Below are 19,108 nucleotides of genomic sequence, written 5' to 3'. Positions count from 1 at the left end.
CTGGCTTATTAAGCAGAAGAACCAGCCTCTCTAATAGTTCTGAGAGATTCGCTCTGGCAGAAATGGCTGCTGGCAGGGCTATAATCATGGCTTCTGGGAGAGGACCAACAGGATCCGGGCATATATTTATTCAGCAGAGGGAAGCTGCAAACCAGCTGCACCCTGATGACATGATAACGTTTGCTGCTAATGGTGAGGCTGAGCAAGTGCAGTGACGAGCCACCCAGCTGCAAAAACACCAGGGGCAGATATGTTTCTATTCCCCCTCACAAAAACAGAATGAACAACACCAGCCCCCACCCTGAACAACACAAATCTCATAGTCAGATTTTTGACTTGCGGCATAAAGTCTAGTCATCATTGCAGCTTGTTCTGGCAAAGAAACTACTTAAATCAGGAAGAGACCATCTGATGGAAACAACAAACCATTTAAGGTGGGTTATCTGAAATAGATTAAACTAAATTAAATTAGTTCTACCTTGCAAACACAACTTTGTTTCAAGGCAAACTGATAAAAAAAAAAAAAAAGATTTTCTTGGAGGGGAAGTTGCGTAGTGCAAGCCAGCACTTTCCATTTTTTAACGCATCAGACGGTCAGTGAACGGACTGTGGGTGGTCCGTGAGAATGTCGTCTGGGACTAGAAAAACACATGATAGCTTGTAGCTTCTCACTTCTCAATATTGGTTGGGAGCACAACGGTTTTGAGAGGACGCCAAATGACCTGAAAATGAAACTTGACCTTCAGTTCCGAGGTCAGTATTGTGTGGTTATGTCCTTTAGCAAGGTACTTAACTCCAGATGCCTCAGTTAGTAAACAAAATAGCTTCACTGATGAGTAATGTGTAACAAATATGAGCTCAGAACATAGCTGCAGGGATGCCCTTTGTCAAAAGATATGAAGTAGCAAAGAAAACCAGTTGGGTGAGAAGACACTTCAAAAGGTTCTGAAGAAAGACACTTCCTTCACATAATATATGTCTAACAAAACATTCTGCTGAAATGGTGAGGTTTGGCATGCCAGACACTAATTTCAATTTTTTTTTTAGTATTTATTTACTAAATGACAAAATATCAAATTACATGGCTCCATTTGCATACAACAAAATCTTTTAAACATTCTTTCTGTTGCGTGTAAAATTAATTACACACAACGTAATGAGTGACCAGTGACTGCTTGACTATTTTTAGTTTTGTTCTTTATGTCACATTTAAGTTGCTTACAATGTTAGACTTCATGTTGATTTTCAGGTTAGACTGGTTACACTAGGAAGTGATTCTTGAAGCACAATAGGGTAATACTACATCTTAACATTATACAGCACCAATAGAGTGTATTATTGCCTGCTCACTTTTTCAGCAGCCTTAATTCCAGAATTTTCCCATTAATTTCCCCCCTTTTCGTTAAAGAGTTATAAGCTATGAACCAAACCAACCAATTTGAAAATTGTACAAAAAGATAAAGAAACAAGACATGGCTGTGTACTTAAAGGTGCCATCGAATGGAAAATTGAATTTACCTTGGCATATGGAATAACAAGAGTTCAGTACATGGAAATGACATACAGTGAGTCTCAATCTCCATTGTTTCCTCCTTCTTATATAAATCTCATTTGTTTAAAAGACCTCCAAAGAACAGGCGAATCTCAACACCAACTGTTACGCAACAGTCGGGATCATTAATATGTACGCCCCCAATATTTGCATATGCCAGTTCATGTTCAAGGCATTACACTAGGGAAGCCAGTATTAACGTCTGGATCTGTGCACAGCTGAATCATCAAACTAGGTAAGCAAGCAAGGACAACAGTGAAAAATGGCAGATGGTGCAAAAATAAGTGACATGATCCATGATATCATGATATTTTTAGTGATATTTGTAAACTGTCTTTCTAAATGTTTCGTTAGCATGTTGCTAATGTACTGTTAAATGTGGTTAAAGTTACCATCGTTTATTACTGTATTCACGGAGACAAGAGAGCTGTCGCTATTTTCATTTTTAAACACTTGCAGTCTGTATAATTCATAAACGCAACTTCATTCTTTATAAATCTCTCCAACAGTGTGTAAAGTTAGCTTTAGCTCATTGGCCACGGAGTACTATCAAACTCATTCAGAATCAAATGTAAACATCCAAATAAATACTATTCTTACATGATCCGATGATAAATTACATGCAGCATGTATTACGAACACTTTGTAAAGATCCATTTTGAGGGTAATATTAGCTGTGTGAACTTTGTTTATGCTGTTTAAGGCAAGCGTGAGCTCCGTGGGCGGGGAACTGGAGGAAATAAAGGGGCCGCAGCCTGAATCGGTGCATAGTTAATGATTCCCCAAAATAGGCACTTTAAAAAATTAATTAAAAAAAATCTATGGGGTATTTTGAACTGAAACTTCACAGACACATTCAGGGGACACCATAGACTTATATTACATCTTGTAAAAAAACGTTTGATGGCACCTTTAAAGCACTGTTTAGTTTATTTGTATCTCTTTTCTACTGTATTTGTGCTATTGCTTATAATTAGTTTGTTCTTACTTTATTACTGATTGTTCACTTCTCTTTCATAATGTTTGAACTTTATATAAGTTGGGCTAGTAGTTTTTCTGTGGTATCAAAATTGAAAACAAGAAATATTGGTGCGATAAGCTTATTTAATAGAATACAAGGTTACAACAGTAAAAAGCGATGAAAACAATAACTATTTTATTATTATTATTATTTAATTATTTACTTTTGTAGTGGGGCCAGTGTAAATTTTGGCAGGGCTAGTAAAAATGTGACCCCCAGGGCGATAGAAAAAAATCCTTAGCATTGAGCCCTGACTTACAACTTAAAATAAACTTTGCTTTATCAGCCAAAGGTCTTTATTTTTGTGCACCAGTATAGTTAAGACAGTACAAACATCAATGCATGTCTTTTCCATTTGAAAACATTGGCAGTAGTGTATGAATGTGGACAGCACAACGAGCAAAACTGGTTCATCTTCTCAATAGACTGGTTCTCCTCAACCCCCCACTGTTGACCTTGTCAAGTGTTTACTTTGTAAGTAAAGGCTGATGCAACTGAATTCAGTGAGAAGCCCTAGACAACCTATTTTTAAGATTTATTCATACTGTCATGTTTCAGAGCTTTAAAATTTCATGTCAGGTGTTCATACACTACTTACGTCTATTATTGATTTAGTGATTTTACTGATTTCGTTTTTAATTGTGCCACAGAAATAAGATGAATAGAGGCTCTTAATGAATTCATGATTCAGTAAATGCAAGAAAAACAGTGACTCACAGCTCCAGGATGAGAATGACCTCATTCTTGTTTTCAAACACATCGTGTAGGGTGATGACATTTGGGTGCTGGATTTCCCTCAAGATGCTGACCTCCCTCTCAATGTCCTCTTTGGAGACCCCTCGCCGACTAGATTTGCTGCGCCGCTTCTTGATAAATTTGGCTGCATATTCCACACCAGTGTTCTTATGACGGCATTTCTTTACCAAGGCGAACTGACCACTGAAAAAAAAAAAAAAAAAAAAAAATGTGTCGTCATATTCAAGCACAAACAAATATTCAAGAGCCTGGTCATTCAAAAGCTAAATAAACATTTCAATACAAACATCTGGACATTTAGCAGAGATTTATTGTGTAATAAATTTAGAAAAGCGATATTTGTGCATCCAGAAAATGACACAATGCTCTAAAATTAGAAGAGAAAATGACACTTTAATGTGTGAATTCAGTTTTGCTCCTCTATAGCATATTGCCAACAGGCAGGACACCACATTCCCCTTCGACACGTTCCCATCTTAGTCTCTGTAAGCCACAACATGCATTCTGAACCACTGCCAGAAACCAACAGTCAGCCAAGCTGAACGGTCACAAATTGCCAACAAGATCAAGTCAGGCTGACCATAACAATCACATTTAAATACTAATATCAAGCTCTGTACGAATGTAAGAATTTCTATTGAATGACATAACTAAGGCCTAATACAGCATATTAAACGCAAAACAGCATGATAACTGATTTCCCCACATACTGTGTATATTCATTGCTGTTCAATGGTTGATATTATCAGGGTGGATAACAATGACTCCCACGCTACGCCATTCAAAGCCATCATACCAAACACACCAGTATAAAAAACAAGCACATTTGGTCCCCTGAAGCTTATAACTCTTCCGATCAAGCAGCATATATTGTGAGGAATATCCCAATAGGATCCTCTCAAAATGTCACAGCTCTGCAACAGCTCTGGCTCTTTTAAAAGATGCTGTTATACAGCTGTTGGGAGGTTTCTTTCCACAGAAAAGACAATTGTTTTTGGGCAAAAAAACAAAAAACTAAACACCACGGAAAAGGAAAGTGGTCATTGGGATGGGGCTTTCTCATGCAAATACAAAACGCAGGGCCTCTATTCTTGCCTGCTCCACCTTTTGTCACCCAGACAGCAATCAGGCCCCACAGCAAAATGAGACAGTACATTTGCATTTTATCTGGGGCCTGAAAGGTTCGGAGAAAGCAGAGATCCTCGCTGTGTAATCTTAAAGGAATAGTTCACCCAAAAAATAAAAATGGTGTCATCTTATTCTATGCAACACAAAATGTGAATTTCTAAAGAGAATATCCTGGCCACTTCTTTCCACATTTTAAAGTGAATGAAGACTGGTCCTAAAATGATACAATTAGTTCATATGATTATATTCCATGTTATATATTGTGAAGCCATATGAGCTTTGTAAAAGAAACACACCTCAATTTCAATCATTATTCAGTGATAATCTTCATATCCATATATTTTAAATGGTTAGTTTGGTCAAAAATGAAAAATCTGTCATTATTTATTCACCCCCATGTCATTCCAAACCCATAAGACTTTCACACATCTTCAAAACACAATTGAAGATATTTTTAATGAAACCTGATCTGTCCCTCTGTCGAACATCCATTCCAACAAAACAATGATGCTTCAAAAAATCCATAAGACATTTTAAAGGAAATTCAAGTTAGTTCATTGTTAATTCACATAACTAATAACAGAATTTTCAGTAACACAGTTTAGTATAGGAAACACAAACTATTAACTACAAATTTTCTCTCAACAAACTCCTAATTCACTGCTTATTACTGCTTACCAAGGGGTTTTTTCCCTCCTAGGACTTTTTTCGCAGTGCTAGCACGCTGGGTTTTTCTCCTAGGGTTTTTTTTCCACCCCTGGGAGTCAGCCGACATTGGCTTAATGTAGCACCATCTTGTATTTGTTACATATTACCACGCTTGGTTGTACAGCTTATTTTTAACCACTTTCCCTTTCCCTTTTTTGTGCTTCTAATATGTAAAGCTGCTTTGAACAATTACCAATTGTAAAAGCGCTATATAAATAAATTTGACTTGGCTTGACTTATTAATAGTTAGTAAGGTAGTTATTATGCCGCGTTCCAGGCAACCCGTAACCCGTGTTTTTCCAACCTTCTACCCGTGAAAGTGCACTGGAACAGCAGTCAAAGCCGTGATTTCCTACCCGTGAACTCGTACTAGATCGATGTACTCCCAGTTACGGGTTCTGATGTCACATAGCCCGCGAAACAACAATGGCAGCCCCTACGAATGCAGTGTTTATGCAAGTGCACGGTAAAATAAAAGGTATAACAGCTTCTCTTGCCTTATGCGCCGTTTTCCTCAAATAAGCAAGGAGTAAACACCTTTGGCGATAGAAATAATTGTTAATGAGCATAAGCCCCGCACGTTCCGCCATGTTGGTTTGTTTACACTTTTACGTAGTTTGGTGTGATTTTCCAGGAACGCTACAAAGTCGTGAGTCATGATTTGAAATCGTGACTTACGGCTCAAAAACCTGCCTGGAACGCAGCACAAATTTTAGGTATTGGTTAGGATTAAGAATGTAGAATAAGGTAAAGCAGAATAAGGCATTAATATGTTCTTAATAAGTACTAATAAACAGCCAATATTCTAGTAATATGCATGCTAATAAGCAACTAGTTAAAAGACCATAAAATAAAGTATTACTGAATTTTCATTTCTGCGTAAACTATTCCTTTAACCACTGTAAGCAAATTATTGAGTCAGTATCGAGTTGAGTCCATTCACTAACCGGAACCATCTGATCCAAATCATTCCGAACTGTTTTATGAACTGGATCAACCAATTCACATTAAAAGATTTGACTGATGAATGACTATTTTACATATAGGACATTTCTACTTCTCAGTACAGATGACAACACTGCCACTGAAAAAAGTCTTACATTTCGGTCTGCTCCTTAAAAAAAGCATATGGCTTCAGAAATCATAAGGGTCACTTTTATGATGTTCTGATGATTTCCCCAATTCCATTATATTGAAAATTGTTCTATGGAAGAAAGTGATACAGGTTCAGAACAACATTTAATTTTTTTAGTATACAAATCTTTTAATGAAGAACCAGAAAAAACTAAAAAAAATAAATAAATAAATAATTGACTATCAATCAACTATCACTGATTGCTTATAGTAAGTTGTATTGTTATTTTTTGTTGACTATTATACTAAACAATAAACAAATAATAATGTACACAGGACTGGGCACATTTCAAGAGCAGAAATAAAAAGCTGAAAATCAGAAAGTCATGCCTCATGGTTTTGACAGCGTTACTTTTGGCATTCAAGCATGTCTAAATGCTTTTGTCAGCGACACTCCTCAGTGAGAGGAGGGCATGGGTCTTCAGCTGTGCCAGTTTCCATAGCAGTGCTGGGGGCAGGGCAGTAGGAGAGGAGGGGGTCATGTCAGCTAGAAAGAGGCCTGCGGAGCACAATAGTCCACAGCAAACATCGTCACACATAGCCCGGCAACCGGGCAACAATAGACACGGCATGTTTTTCTCTTATACAAGTTAGTCCTTTTCAGAGCTGTTTCTGCCAGCTCTGAATGGGAGATGAGGCAAATGTGCGTATCAAGATGTCAGTGTAGCAGGGTTCATGCTCATGAAATCTGGAGCGCCATGGCAATCACAGCAGACTTTAAAGAGCTGGCCCAGAGGAAGTACTTTTTAGAGTGGGCACAAGATACACACACAAGATGGGCACAAGATTTGCACAAGATACAAGTTCCCATTATTAAGGCTGAAGCTGAGCTGGCATTCATCTAGTGTCTGGAGTGCTTTAAGTCACTTTGTCTTAAAGTTATATGAGTTTTGTTAAACTATTGAAGTTGTTGCTATATGTGGTTAAAATTCACTAGTGAATTCAGAGTGAAAAAGTAAATCCAACACCATTTTTTAGGGTATATGAAACTTCACTATGAAAAGATCTCTGAATACAAAAAAACAAGAACAGTGTAAAATTCAAAGAATTTTGTATAATAGATCCAATCATGTTGGAATTCACATCAGTTACATTAATTACAGTTCCTGGACTTTGCCCTTTAGCCTATAAGAGTCAAAACATTTTCCACAGTCATGGGAAATGCTACTAGTACATCACATGACCTCTTTTACATTGTGCAACAGAAGGCACAACTTCTTAGAGGGCTGATTACTTCTGCATAAGATAAAGAAAGCACTGTCAGATTAAAATCCAGATTAAGTTTTCCAGATTCATAACCAGGATTACAACCTGGGACTTGCATCATGTACGAGACCGAATGAAGCACAAACATGTAGGTCAGTAACACTTTCAATGACAGATTATAAAGCTGATCCACAATAATTAATATTTGTTCATAGTGTGTTAAGAAAGTACCTTGAGGGAGTCTGAAGGTGAATCCAACATGCAGATGGAAGACCTGAAGTAGTATTGAAAGCAAAGGGCTGTGTTTGAGAATTGATTCAGTAAGAGTAGAAAGTGTTTCCCCAAGTAGTGACTTTCTCAAAACAACTGTTCAGATCGTCTTGAAAGAATAGTCATTATTTACTCATCTTCTCATTTCACATGCTCTCATTTGTTAGTTTTTTTTTTCCAGCATAAAACAAAAAGAAACAAATATGGAAAACCTTTGTTTAAGTCTTTACCATACAATGAGAACTGTTACACACTGTTTAAAGGACAGCAAAAGACATTTATAATGTAACCACATTTTTGTTATTTCAGGTAAACGCAGTTCTTTTGAACTTTCTTTTCATAAAAGAATCCTGAAAGTATAAAGGTTTCGACAAAAATACAAAAAAAAAAAATGACAATAATTTACAGTATTACTGTTTTACTGTATTTTTGATCAAATAAATGCAGTCTTACCAACCCTTAACAGTAGCATATATATCCATATGACTGTGTGCATGTGTCATTCAGTCATACAATAGTTTTTGTATGAGGAACAGAATGAAATGTAAGTCATTATTCACTGATAATCTTCTCCTCCAGTGAGCTGTTAATACAAGAACTGCTCTGACAGAGCAGATTTATTTATTTATTTATTTATTTATTTATTCCATGTTTGGAGCTTAATCATGAACTACTGTTGTAAGGGAAAAAAACCCTGAATGGAGATGCTTCCATTCATAACATATATAATCCTTTGTTTCACAGAAGTAAGAAAGTCATATGGACTTAAAATGACATTGAGAGTGAGAAAATAATAACTTCACTTTTGGCTGTACTTTTCTTAAATATGAAAATGCATAAAATGTATATAATAAACTTCCGTAATCACTTGGACAGCTTTGTGGTGAAGTGATTGAGCAACATTCTCCTAGCAATACAGTCCATCTATACACCATCTATATCAATATCAATTCTATAATTTTTCCAATCACACTACAGATATTATACAGATGCCAAGGGGCAGAGCAAAGACATGGTAAAGATCTAATAAGAATAAATCAGAAACAGTCAAATGGTCAAAATATGTTTTTTATCAATAAATGGACAGGAGAAATGTAATAGTATGACTTTGCAATGCATCTGGAGCAGCTCTCCATGGCCAGGTTATGAACAAGCCTAAATGTCAACAACCCATTCAGTGGAAAATCCCACTCTGTAATTATTCCCATAGGAGAGACCCCATGCTTTAAGTGCAAGTTACACTCCCGCTCAACCTCAATGAGGCAAAATAGCCTATCATTAATAATGACTTAATTTGCATGTTTAAACCTAAAGGACGCATCAAAAATTATGTAAACAAAGAGGGCCAGCAAACTCAGCTTTTACGCCCAGACACACACTATTGCGAGGGATTATGTTGTTCTTTGTTACTTCTTTGGAAAGAGGCTTCCAACTTTTGCAGTGAAACTTGAGCCAGGTTGTGGAGGAGGACTAGAGGGAGGGATGTGAACAGCCTCTGTTTCCCTTTTGCGTCCTGTTTTCTGTGTACCTATCGCAGTCCGGGCCTGCCTGAAAAGATCTTTAGACCAGGAGGGCCGAGAAAGAGAGATTTGCATTACTCAACACAAATGGGTGAGAATGCTGATTTGGAAAACCACATTTGCAGAATGTGTGCGTTTGATTCAGCACCACATTTATGATGACTGGGCACTAGTCTCATGAAACCCTTATTGCGAGGATCACTGTTTATTGTTGATTTACTGTAATCCCCATGCGTGATGTGAAGAACATGAATTTTCATAGCTTCGTTATACTATTTCCATTTCAGTGCTTTTCCTAATTTTTTATTTGTCTTTTTTTTCTCCCAACACAATACATAAATAATGAAAAACCACCAAATAACTAAAACAAATGTATATGCACCTAAACACATTATCCATTCATTTAATATAATGTAGTAATTCAAGTAATTTAATTCCAGAATGATCATTTTGGTTGTATGAGTCAATCTCTCACAACTCATACAAGTGCAGGGGCGTATTCCCACAGGGGAACACTTTGTTTGCAGGTGCTTTAGTCTTTTATGTAGCCTGCTATCTTCTGAATACTCAATTATGGATCATTCTGAGCTTTTTGAACAAAAGCGTGTGTCAAAGGCAATTCTGGGTTGCAATGAAAGCAGACCTGCTACATTTTGCCCTGTTACATTTTGTACGAAATGCAAACTAACAAGCTGCGCAAATAAGATCAGAGATGTTCCTGTCAGATGGGAGGCCTTTGTCATGACAGGTTGAGGATGAGCATGAATGAGCAAATATAAAAGGTTGGCAAGTAAGAAACTCTGAAAAATTAGAGATCCTTCACTAAGTGGTGGGTTCCTAATGAAAACATAATGCCAGGTGCACTCAGTGCCATTAGCGTAACACACACGGACAGTCCTAACCAGCCAGCACTGCTCTGGATGAATATTTAAGTGGGTTAACGTGGTCTGAATACAGATTCCTTGTGCCTGGCTTATTCTTCAGGCAGGATTTGAATGTCATTGTCAAAATTCCCAGCATCAGCCTGACCTGGTGTCATGGCAAAATCACCTTTACGACAATGAAGACGTAATGATCACGGGCGAATAATGAAGAGGGGGGCTGATCGAATGCCACTATCTCCAGGGCTTGTTCCCTTTTTCTTGGTTTCACTATTGTACATCTGTTTTACTTCATTTTGGTGCATTTTCTTCCAAATGACCCTCCCTCCTGTGTGCGGTTGAACACCAGTCCAGGTTGCCATTAGGATTCACAGCACCTTTGTTGTGCTGCACAGCCATTATGCAGCATTTTATCCACTGAGATACACAGATGCCTCATCTCTTGCTGACCAAGGGAATGAACAGCCTGTTTTGAATTATATTTTATTCTATTGCATATTCTAAATGCTAAAAAGTCACAAATAGACAAATCTTCATGTTTAAACCCAAAGCACACTAAATCTGTGTCTATAAATATAGCAACCATTATCAGACATGATCAGTCGATACATTCACACTGCAGCAAAATAAATAAATTCTAGTCATGTTTGGAGCATTTAAAGGGAAAGTTCATCCAAAAATAACAATTATGTCATTAGTCCCCCACTTCATACAAACTTATTCCAGGTTCAGACTACACAATATTTTTGTCTCTTACTGTCACTGTGTCATATTATGCAATTTTGACTCTTAAATTCTTATGATGTCATGGACAAGAAACCTTTCAGACTAAACATTGCTTCCCCACCAATCATTGCTTGCCGTCTTTAATGACGTATGTGATGTCAATGAGAAGGCAGAACTATTGACTGACTTCCGGAAACAAGAACATAAACAAACGTTTAGCAAACATGCTACCGAAGAGGCATGTTAGCTTAATGCTAATTCCTGTATTCACTGGTGCTGCGTACCATGTCCTAAAAGTATGTACTGTTTTTGTAAAGAAAAAGTACATACTTTTGAGTGTGTAGCAGAAGAGTATGCAAGCTTTGGGACATACTACCTCGTCATAACTGCGTCTTTAACGGACGTTCTGTCGCTTAGTTACGCAGCCTGTAACTATTTAAATTGCCCTGTCAATCATCTTGCCACAGTTAAAATCCTCCACATTTAATTACATTTATTTTCCTACCGTTTCGGAGAGAAATGTGGTCGCACGTTTATCTGCCAGTCATGGGTCTTTCATGCAGAGAACTCGCCTCATCTTTGCATAATGATGCATTTAAAAGTTAATGACCAAACACATCGTTATAAAAGTTCACAATGCTGTTGCAGATGAAATATAATGTGGATAACATTTAATAAATATCTTTTCATCAGGTTGGATACTGATTATTATTCATTCAAGCCCCTTTATCTTAACTGCTCTGCTTAACCGTTGGACCTTGCACATCCGTCATGTTTGTAGGTTAACACTTTTTATTCTTATTTGTAATTCTAATCGAATCCTCGTCCACATCGCAATGTGCTATGGGCAATATTAGCCATTAGAAGTGTGCACGGATCTGCACTTCGAATTCTAACCGGAAAAAGTAGACCATCCGGGTATCTTTGGAATACTTATTTCAACATACTAAGATTTGGGACATACTAATTATTTTTTCGAATACCATTTAGGGCGGATAGTATGCGAATTGGGACGCAGCATGGGTTGCTGAAGCGCCTCTGCTATCGTTTACCAGCATTCATCTTTTTTTCTCTGTTGTGATAGTCCCTCGAGGAACATCATATTGTTGCCATAACTCCACGAACCTTTCCTTTATTGCATAATTCCAGGATTATTCTCCTTATACTGGACTTCAATGGACCCCAAAGGGTTGAAGGGTCAAAATTACAGTTTCAGTGCAGCTTCAAAGGGCTTTAAATGATACCAGATGAAGAATAAGGGTCGTATCTAGCGAAACGATCTGTCATTTTCTAACAAAAAAAAAAATATATATATGTATATGCTTTATATACACAAATGCTCACATTGAAAATGTTTCTGCCAGACTGCCTTCCGTATTCTTCAAAAAGCTTAAGCTGTGTGTCCTACACCTTCCCCATTCAACTTATGGAACTAAAGCGGCGCCAGTTCCATTTTTCTGTAATTTGAATACGGAAGGCGCTCTGGCAGAAGCTAGATATTTGACTTGTTTAAATATGGATATTGTTTTATACAAATTCATCGCTTCGCATCAGAAGGACTTTATTAACCCCCCGGAGCCATGTGGAGTACAAGTTTATGATGGATGGATGTGGATGGAGGCACTTCAGCTCGTACTCGTGGGTCCCGTTCACTGCCATTATAAAGCTCAGATGCATCAGGATATTTATTAATATTTCTTCGATTATGTTCATCAGAAAGAAGAAAGTCATAAACATGGCTTGAGGGTGAGTAAAGCTTGGGCTAATTTTCATTTGAAAGTGAACTAATCCTTTAAACAAGATTTTTTGTGACTAACAACTCTGGCTTAAAAAAATGTGGATGGATGGATGGATGGATGGATGGATGGATGGATGGATGGATGGATGGATGGATGGATGGACATTCTTTAAAATATCTTCTTATGTGCTCCACAGAAGAAGAAAAAAAAAAGTCATACCTTTTTGAAAGTAAATGATTTCATTTTTTTCCTTGTAATATAAACTGGAGTAGAAACAATTCACTCAGAAACTGTAGAAGATTTCACAAACAATTACAAAGAAACAGTAAGTAACAGATTGAATTAAACATGAAATTTTGAAGTAGAAAAATTAAAATAGTATTTTCTTGCAAACCATACTCAAATTATCTAAAACAAAAACAAAAAAATGTTTTATTTACAAGAGTATAGTTATGTTCATATGTTCATTCAAAGTGATTGACCTCTTATATAATCTATAACCCAGTCAGTCAATGTTTTTGTATGCTACCTCGTAAGAAACATTGGAAGTCTGTCGGAAAGTTAACATGACATTATGTCTAATGGTGTAGAGCAAATTCAAGTGAGCTCTTAGATAACCATGCAAATATTTAATGACTACAATCGTTATTTCTCTGTAGATCATTTATAAATTTACTTGTTACAGCTGTCTTCAGATGCTATTTTTCACCAAAATTTTGTCCAGCGATTCTACTGTTAAATTCTAAGACTGTCACTGATCGAAGATCTCTACTACAAGACCTAAGAAGATCCACTCTCCTGCTGTTCTTAGACCGGGCTCAACGGAGCAATATGAAGAAAACGCAGCTGGAGGGCAGAATCCTGCTGTAATCCACATCAAAAAGAGAGATGGGCTCATCAAAACACTTTAATAACAGATAAAATGTCAGCATATCACGAACAGTGACCTTTGAACCCATTACTCAGCCTCATCGGTGACTGCTGACTCCTCTGCGTGTGCCAAAGAGAGAAACACTAGACCGAACCACTTCACAAAGGGAATGACAATTAATTGCTCATCTTATTTGAAACCATGTGAAATGTAAGCACACAGCAGTAAACCCTAAACACTGCATAAAATGCATTTGATATTGAATGAATGCAGAATATTGCTCAGAAAAGTGCACAATGAGACAGCTGTCAACACTTTTTAAAATGCAGAGTGTAGACATTGTCATTTACGAAGGACACCTACCAATTTTGCACGCTAGCTTGCTCATTTGAGCGGGAAATTGAAAAAGGCAAAGGAGAACAAGGAAGCAGAAAAAAAGACAAATTCAAGGAACAGTTTATCCCTTTCATTTCAGAGTACAAACCACATATTGATATAAAAACCGGCAGACCACCAACCTTGGAGCAAAATAAAGATGTACAATTCACAAGAGATTCTTACTAGAAAGAAAAAAATATATTGAACCTCAATGTTTTTGTTTTTTTTCCCCAAGATGCCAAGTGAGTTGTTGGTTTTTCCCAGCTTTGGTTTCATTCCCTTCGGTCTCACCTCAAGGAGTCATTGTCAAGTGGCTCAGGGAATGTGTTTGCTCCCATCTTGCTTTTAGAGTGTTTACACTGTGGAAATGAGATGCATTTTCACCTGGTGCAAAACCAACGTCATGCAAGCTTAGAATAGCAGCAGTGAGATGAAAGTTGTCTCAAAGGCCTCCATCCACATGCGTGAAGGGAAAACTCAACCAAGGGTTTCAACTCAGATGGGATTCAACAACCAAATACAAGAAAATCCCAGGTACTTTTTGTTGGTTAATATAATATAAAAAGTTACTATAAGGGTCAATCACATAATCAGCACTAATTATGCTTTTTTTCTTCTGATATCATAAAAGAAATTAGAAATTACAAACATGCTCGTCATAGAAGATTTCTATTCAAGTCAATGCAAGTATGAACTGAATTAAGTATTTCTGAATATATTAATAGATTAACAAAAAACTGGTTGGATGTGGTTATGATTGGAGGGAAAAAAGCCAAAAAAGGACAACATTAACACTATAGTTTACATTTCATATTGGCCTCTGCCTCGTCTGATAATAACTACTTTGTATAATCATGTCGGCTGGGTTTCGACCCCTGCAAGCTTTATGACAAAGCAGCTTTTGTGCCGGCCCACCATTGGCTCGTCAGGGTGTTCAGTGGGGTGCCTGACTGGTTAGCACAACACCGGCCCCCAGACTGCTTTCAACAACCCCCATATTATTACACCCAAAGAGCCCAGCGATAAGAGTGGCTCATAATCTAAGCCGGTCTGATCCATAAATAATTCTGAATTCTGAAAGCACTACAGTATCAGGATTATCATACAATTTATCCCACCATTTATTGAAAGCCTCGCACTTTTGAACTTCTGAGCGAGGGAGACACACCTGGGAATATGGCGCTGTTTCAGTTACCCTCATTTCCTCTCACTTCCTCATGTCTCCAGTCCAAGCTGTTCTTTTGCGAGACTTAGAAAACAAAGTTGCCTCCTGGCAGCAGACCCTACGCAGCCAGCGTTCCTGCCAAACATCTACTTTTTGAACCATCATAAAGGCATGGAGTCTAACTTGGCGTGCTTCAGATGGTGGGGCACAGCATTAGCCTTGCTGGATAGCTGGGGCTTAATTAATTACAAAAGCTGTACAGAGAGTAGATTGAGCATGGAATCGACAACTAAGGTGAAAACAGTGTGAAAGTAACAAATGATGAAGGTCCTGAGCCATAACAGGCTGCCAGTGATTTGCCAATATCAAACAAGGCCAATGAGCACTCATGTGCACCACACAAAACTAGACATAGCATTCGATTTCAACAGAGTTTGCTATTAGTCTGCTGCTAAGCTAACAACGTAATATTCTAATAAGGGGCTCTTTAAATTAGGGATGCACCGAAATGAAAATTCTGGGCTGAAAGTGAAAATTTAGGATGCGCTTGGCCGAAAACCCAAACTGAAAATAAATTTAACTGATCAACACTCAAATACCTAAAACTAAAACACTCTATGGCCTACAAGCCGTTTTATTAATTTCAAAACACTGACTGAGCGATTACATGAAACAGGATTCATTTCAACAAGTTGTAAGGTATCTTTCAACATACCTTCTGATGTTCACCCATGTTTATTTCATGCTGTAAGTAGTAAAGAGGAAATTAGATGATCAGTTCACGTGCGCTGCCACTGGAACTGAGCGATCTGCCATGCCATAATAAAGAGGGCCAAAACTTCATTTATTGTTTGAATTTCAATAAAATCGACAGAATTTTAAAGTTGAGACTTTGCTTCATATTAAAAGTAACAAAGCACAAAGCATGTTGCGATTATTGGATGGCAGACACGCTACAAATGTTTAGTGAAGTTTTGTTCACGCAGCACATAAACAAAAAACAGCACAAACTAAAATGTTTTAGATTTAAGAAACCATATCAGATTAAAATCGAGGAATTAATATTGTCAATCCAAAGCTGTCTGCTGAACACAGTCGAAACGTGCCATTTTAAAAAGCAGCAATTAAACGTCTGTTTGTGTCACTGATTTTGGCCCTCTATAACCATTTCGACCTGAAACCGGAAATAGCTGTTTCGGACAAAAATTTCCATTTGGTGTGTTCCTACTTTAATGGCTCAGTAATTTTTATAAAAGATCAAAAGTAAAAATGTACCCTAGTCTGAAATTTTAATAGAGTGCAAGGTTGTGTTTATTCTAGCCATGGTTCGGCTATGCGTTTTTATACACACTTATATAATTATCAAAAGTTTAGAATCAGTAAGAAAAGAGGTCTCTTACTCTCACAAAGACAATACTTATTTGATCAAAAATACAGTTAAAAAAGTTGTAACATTGTTAAACACTATTACAACTATTTAAGAAAAAAATCATCTTCATCTTCATCCATTTCTTTTGTGGTACAGTGATACATAGAAAATTCAAAATAACCGCATTTATTTGAAATACAAAAAATATTGTAACATTATTATTAATTTACTGTCACTTTTGATAATTTTGTCCATATACATATGGGCAGTTTTTTTTCTGTTTCCCTCCACTTCAAACGTTATACTTAAATGAGAAAATTTTCGACTCTAAACAAAAAACAAATCAAGTTTGTTCTGTCCTTACAAATGATTATCTGCTCAAATATCTGTCAGTTGTACTGGTTCCAGTTGTGCATAAGTACAAAATACTTTTAGAATGAGGATATGCAAATTTCCTTGTTTAGCTTTAAAGAGAAAGAGGAAGAATTATTATTATATGCTATTTTTAGAATTTTTTTATCTGTTCAGTATGAAGATATTTTCAACGATATGAGTTTTCCCTGCTCAAAAGACAGCACTGCTGATTACCACCAACCAGATCAGATCACTAGTGATCAGCTTTCAGGATATGTGACTGTGCTGTTCACTTACAGTGTATCTTAAAGGGTTAGTTCACCCAAAAATGAAATTTCTGTCATTTACTCTGTCAATTACTCACCCCCATGTCATCCCAAACCCAGAAGACCTTCATTTGTCTTCAGAACACAAATTAGGATATTTTTGATGAAGTCTGAGGTTATATGATCCACACATAAGCAGCAACAACATTGCACCTTTTGAGGTCCAGAAAGGTAAAGACATCATTAAAACGGTCAATATGACTACAGTGGTTCAACCTTAATACTATGAAGCAATGAAAATACTTTTTTTGTGCAAAAACAAAACAAAAATAACAACTTTACTCAACAAGAACTTCGTCTGTCCCCGTCATACTGCTACACTACTTTCGTTGCAGAGCTTCAGTGTTTATGTCCGAAGATGGGCTCAATATTGGCCGATACTGAGCCGTTGTTCGGACGTAAACGCTGAAGCTCTGCATCAAAATAGTGAAGCAGTATGACAGGGGACAGGCGAATTTGTTGAATAAACTCATTATTTTTGTTCTGTTTTTGCCTTTCGCTTCATAATATTAAGGTTAAACACTGTAGTCACGTTGACTATTTTAATCAATGTCTTTAATACCTTTCTGGACCTCATAAGGTGCAATGTCATTGCTGCCTATGTGTGGATCAGATACCCTCGGATTTCATCAAAAATATCTTAATTTGTGTTCCAAAGACAAACAAAGGTCTTTCGGATTTTTGGACAACATGAGGTTGAGTACTTAATGACAGAAATTTCATATTTGGGTGAACTAACCCTTTAACGGCAGTCATCAGTCACAAGTAATAACCTACTAGTAGTGAAATACCAATCTGGTTTATCTGGTTTGAAAACAAAATATATCAGTGACAGTACAACCTTCAGTACGTTTAGTCAGATTCATTGTTATCAAAGAAGAAACTGCAAAATTAACTATTTTAGAAATGCTGACTACACACATACAAACAGGTTGGTACACCAAAGAGCATGCTGTCAGATCAATAGAGTGATTTTAACACAGCGTGAAGATCACAGGCCGTGGGCCAGGCAGTCTGCCAGTTTTCCAGGAACCAAAAGCACTTTTGCTATCGATAAGTTACATTTAGCATATCGCTTTTACCGCAGCTCACTCAATGTTCCAATGTCAACTTTAAAGTTAAGGGACACATTTGGATTAAAAATGACCAAAGACAAAATCTGAATAAATATTTTGACAAAAGTTTTAAATTTTAACATAATGAATGTGAACTGATGATAAAAGGATGTTAAAAACACTTTTTAAAAGCTTCAGTTTTTACATTACCACATTTAAAAAGCCATACAGGAACAAATTTAAAATCGAACTGAAAAGCAAATGGTGGTGTAATGCAATGTTGAATGTGCTTAGTATAGTCAGTATTTTCTGTAGCTTTGTACTCAAAATACAGCGAACCTCTTATCCATTGGTGGACTGAGTTTTGTTTGGGTCACAGAATAGTCTGTTGGAAGGAATCTGGCAGAGTCTGAACTGACTTTTCTAGCCCGCTGATCCGGTCCAAGTGTAATTAAATAAGCCATGCTAGTGTCATCCCACGCAATTAAACGTGAACTGGGATTTCCAGAGTTTTTAGACTATAACACAGACACATTACACAAAAATCTGCCTACTATACCAATATTTCTCAGCATTTTAACAGAGTGAAAACATCTGACCAGAAGTATCAGCCATCAAAGCATGTCTGCGAAATCTTTAGTTACTCATATATGCTTAATGGCAATGGGTGGGAACACATCTATATATCTTAACACAAGAAATGAGCCCATTTAGATGTGTATAATTTGAAATGATAATATGTATATGTGAGTCATATACTGGTTCATTAGCGAAAAATGAATGTGGGTGGACAGTTCAGAGAGAAAAGGGCCCACTAATCTTTAGCGCCCAAAATGCACGTTATGCAATATCTCTTAGTGCCATAGTGCCACACAGGAGTAACCAAGGAAACAGAGCTGTGGTTGGAGTAGAGCTGACACACTCTGAGGTTTGAGCTGAGGATATTAGG

The 19,108-nt window shown here is 37.1% G+C and overlaps 1 protein-coding gene across 3 annotated transcripts in view; it reads right to left on the bottom strand.

The window, feature by feature from the left end:
• The window catches only part of dapk1 (death-associated protein kinase 1), a 76,147-nt gene that overhangs the window by 44,994 nt on the left and 12,045 nt on the right, over window positions 1-19,108 (bottom strand). For all 3 annotated transcript variants that reach the window (XM_067406036.1, XM_067406039.1, XM_067406037.1), the window contains exon 3: window positions 3,291-3,512. In XM_067406036.1, coding sequence (XP_067262137.1) covers window positions 3,291-3,512 — 222 coding nt within the window. The remainder of the gene's footprint in view (window positions 1-3,290; window positions 3,513-19,108) is intronic.

The sequence above is a fragment of the Chanodichthys erythropterus genome, chromosome 13, assembly GCF_024489055.1.
Source record: "Chanodichthys erythropterus isolate Z2021 chromosome 13, ASM2448905v1, whole genome shotgun sequence".
Lineage (NCBI taxonomy): Eukaryota > Metazoa > Chordata > Actinopteri > Cypriniformes > Xenocyprididae > Chanodichthys > Chanodichthys erythropterus.
The sequence above is the reverse complement of the archived record's forward strand: the minus strand, read 5'-3'. Positions and strand labels throughout refer to the sequence as shown.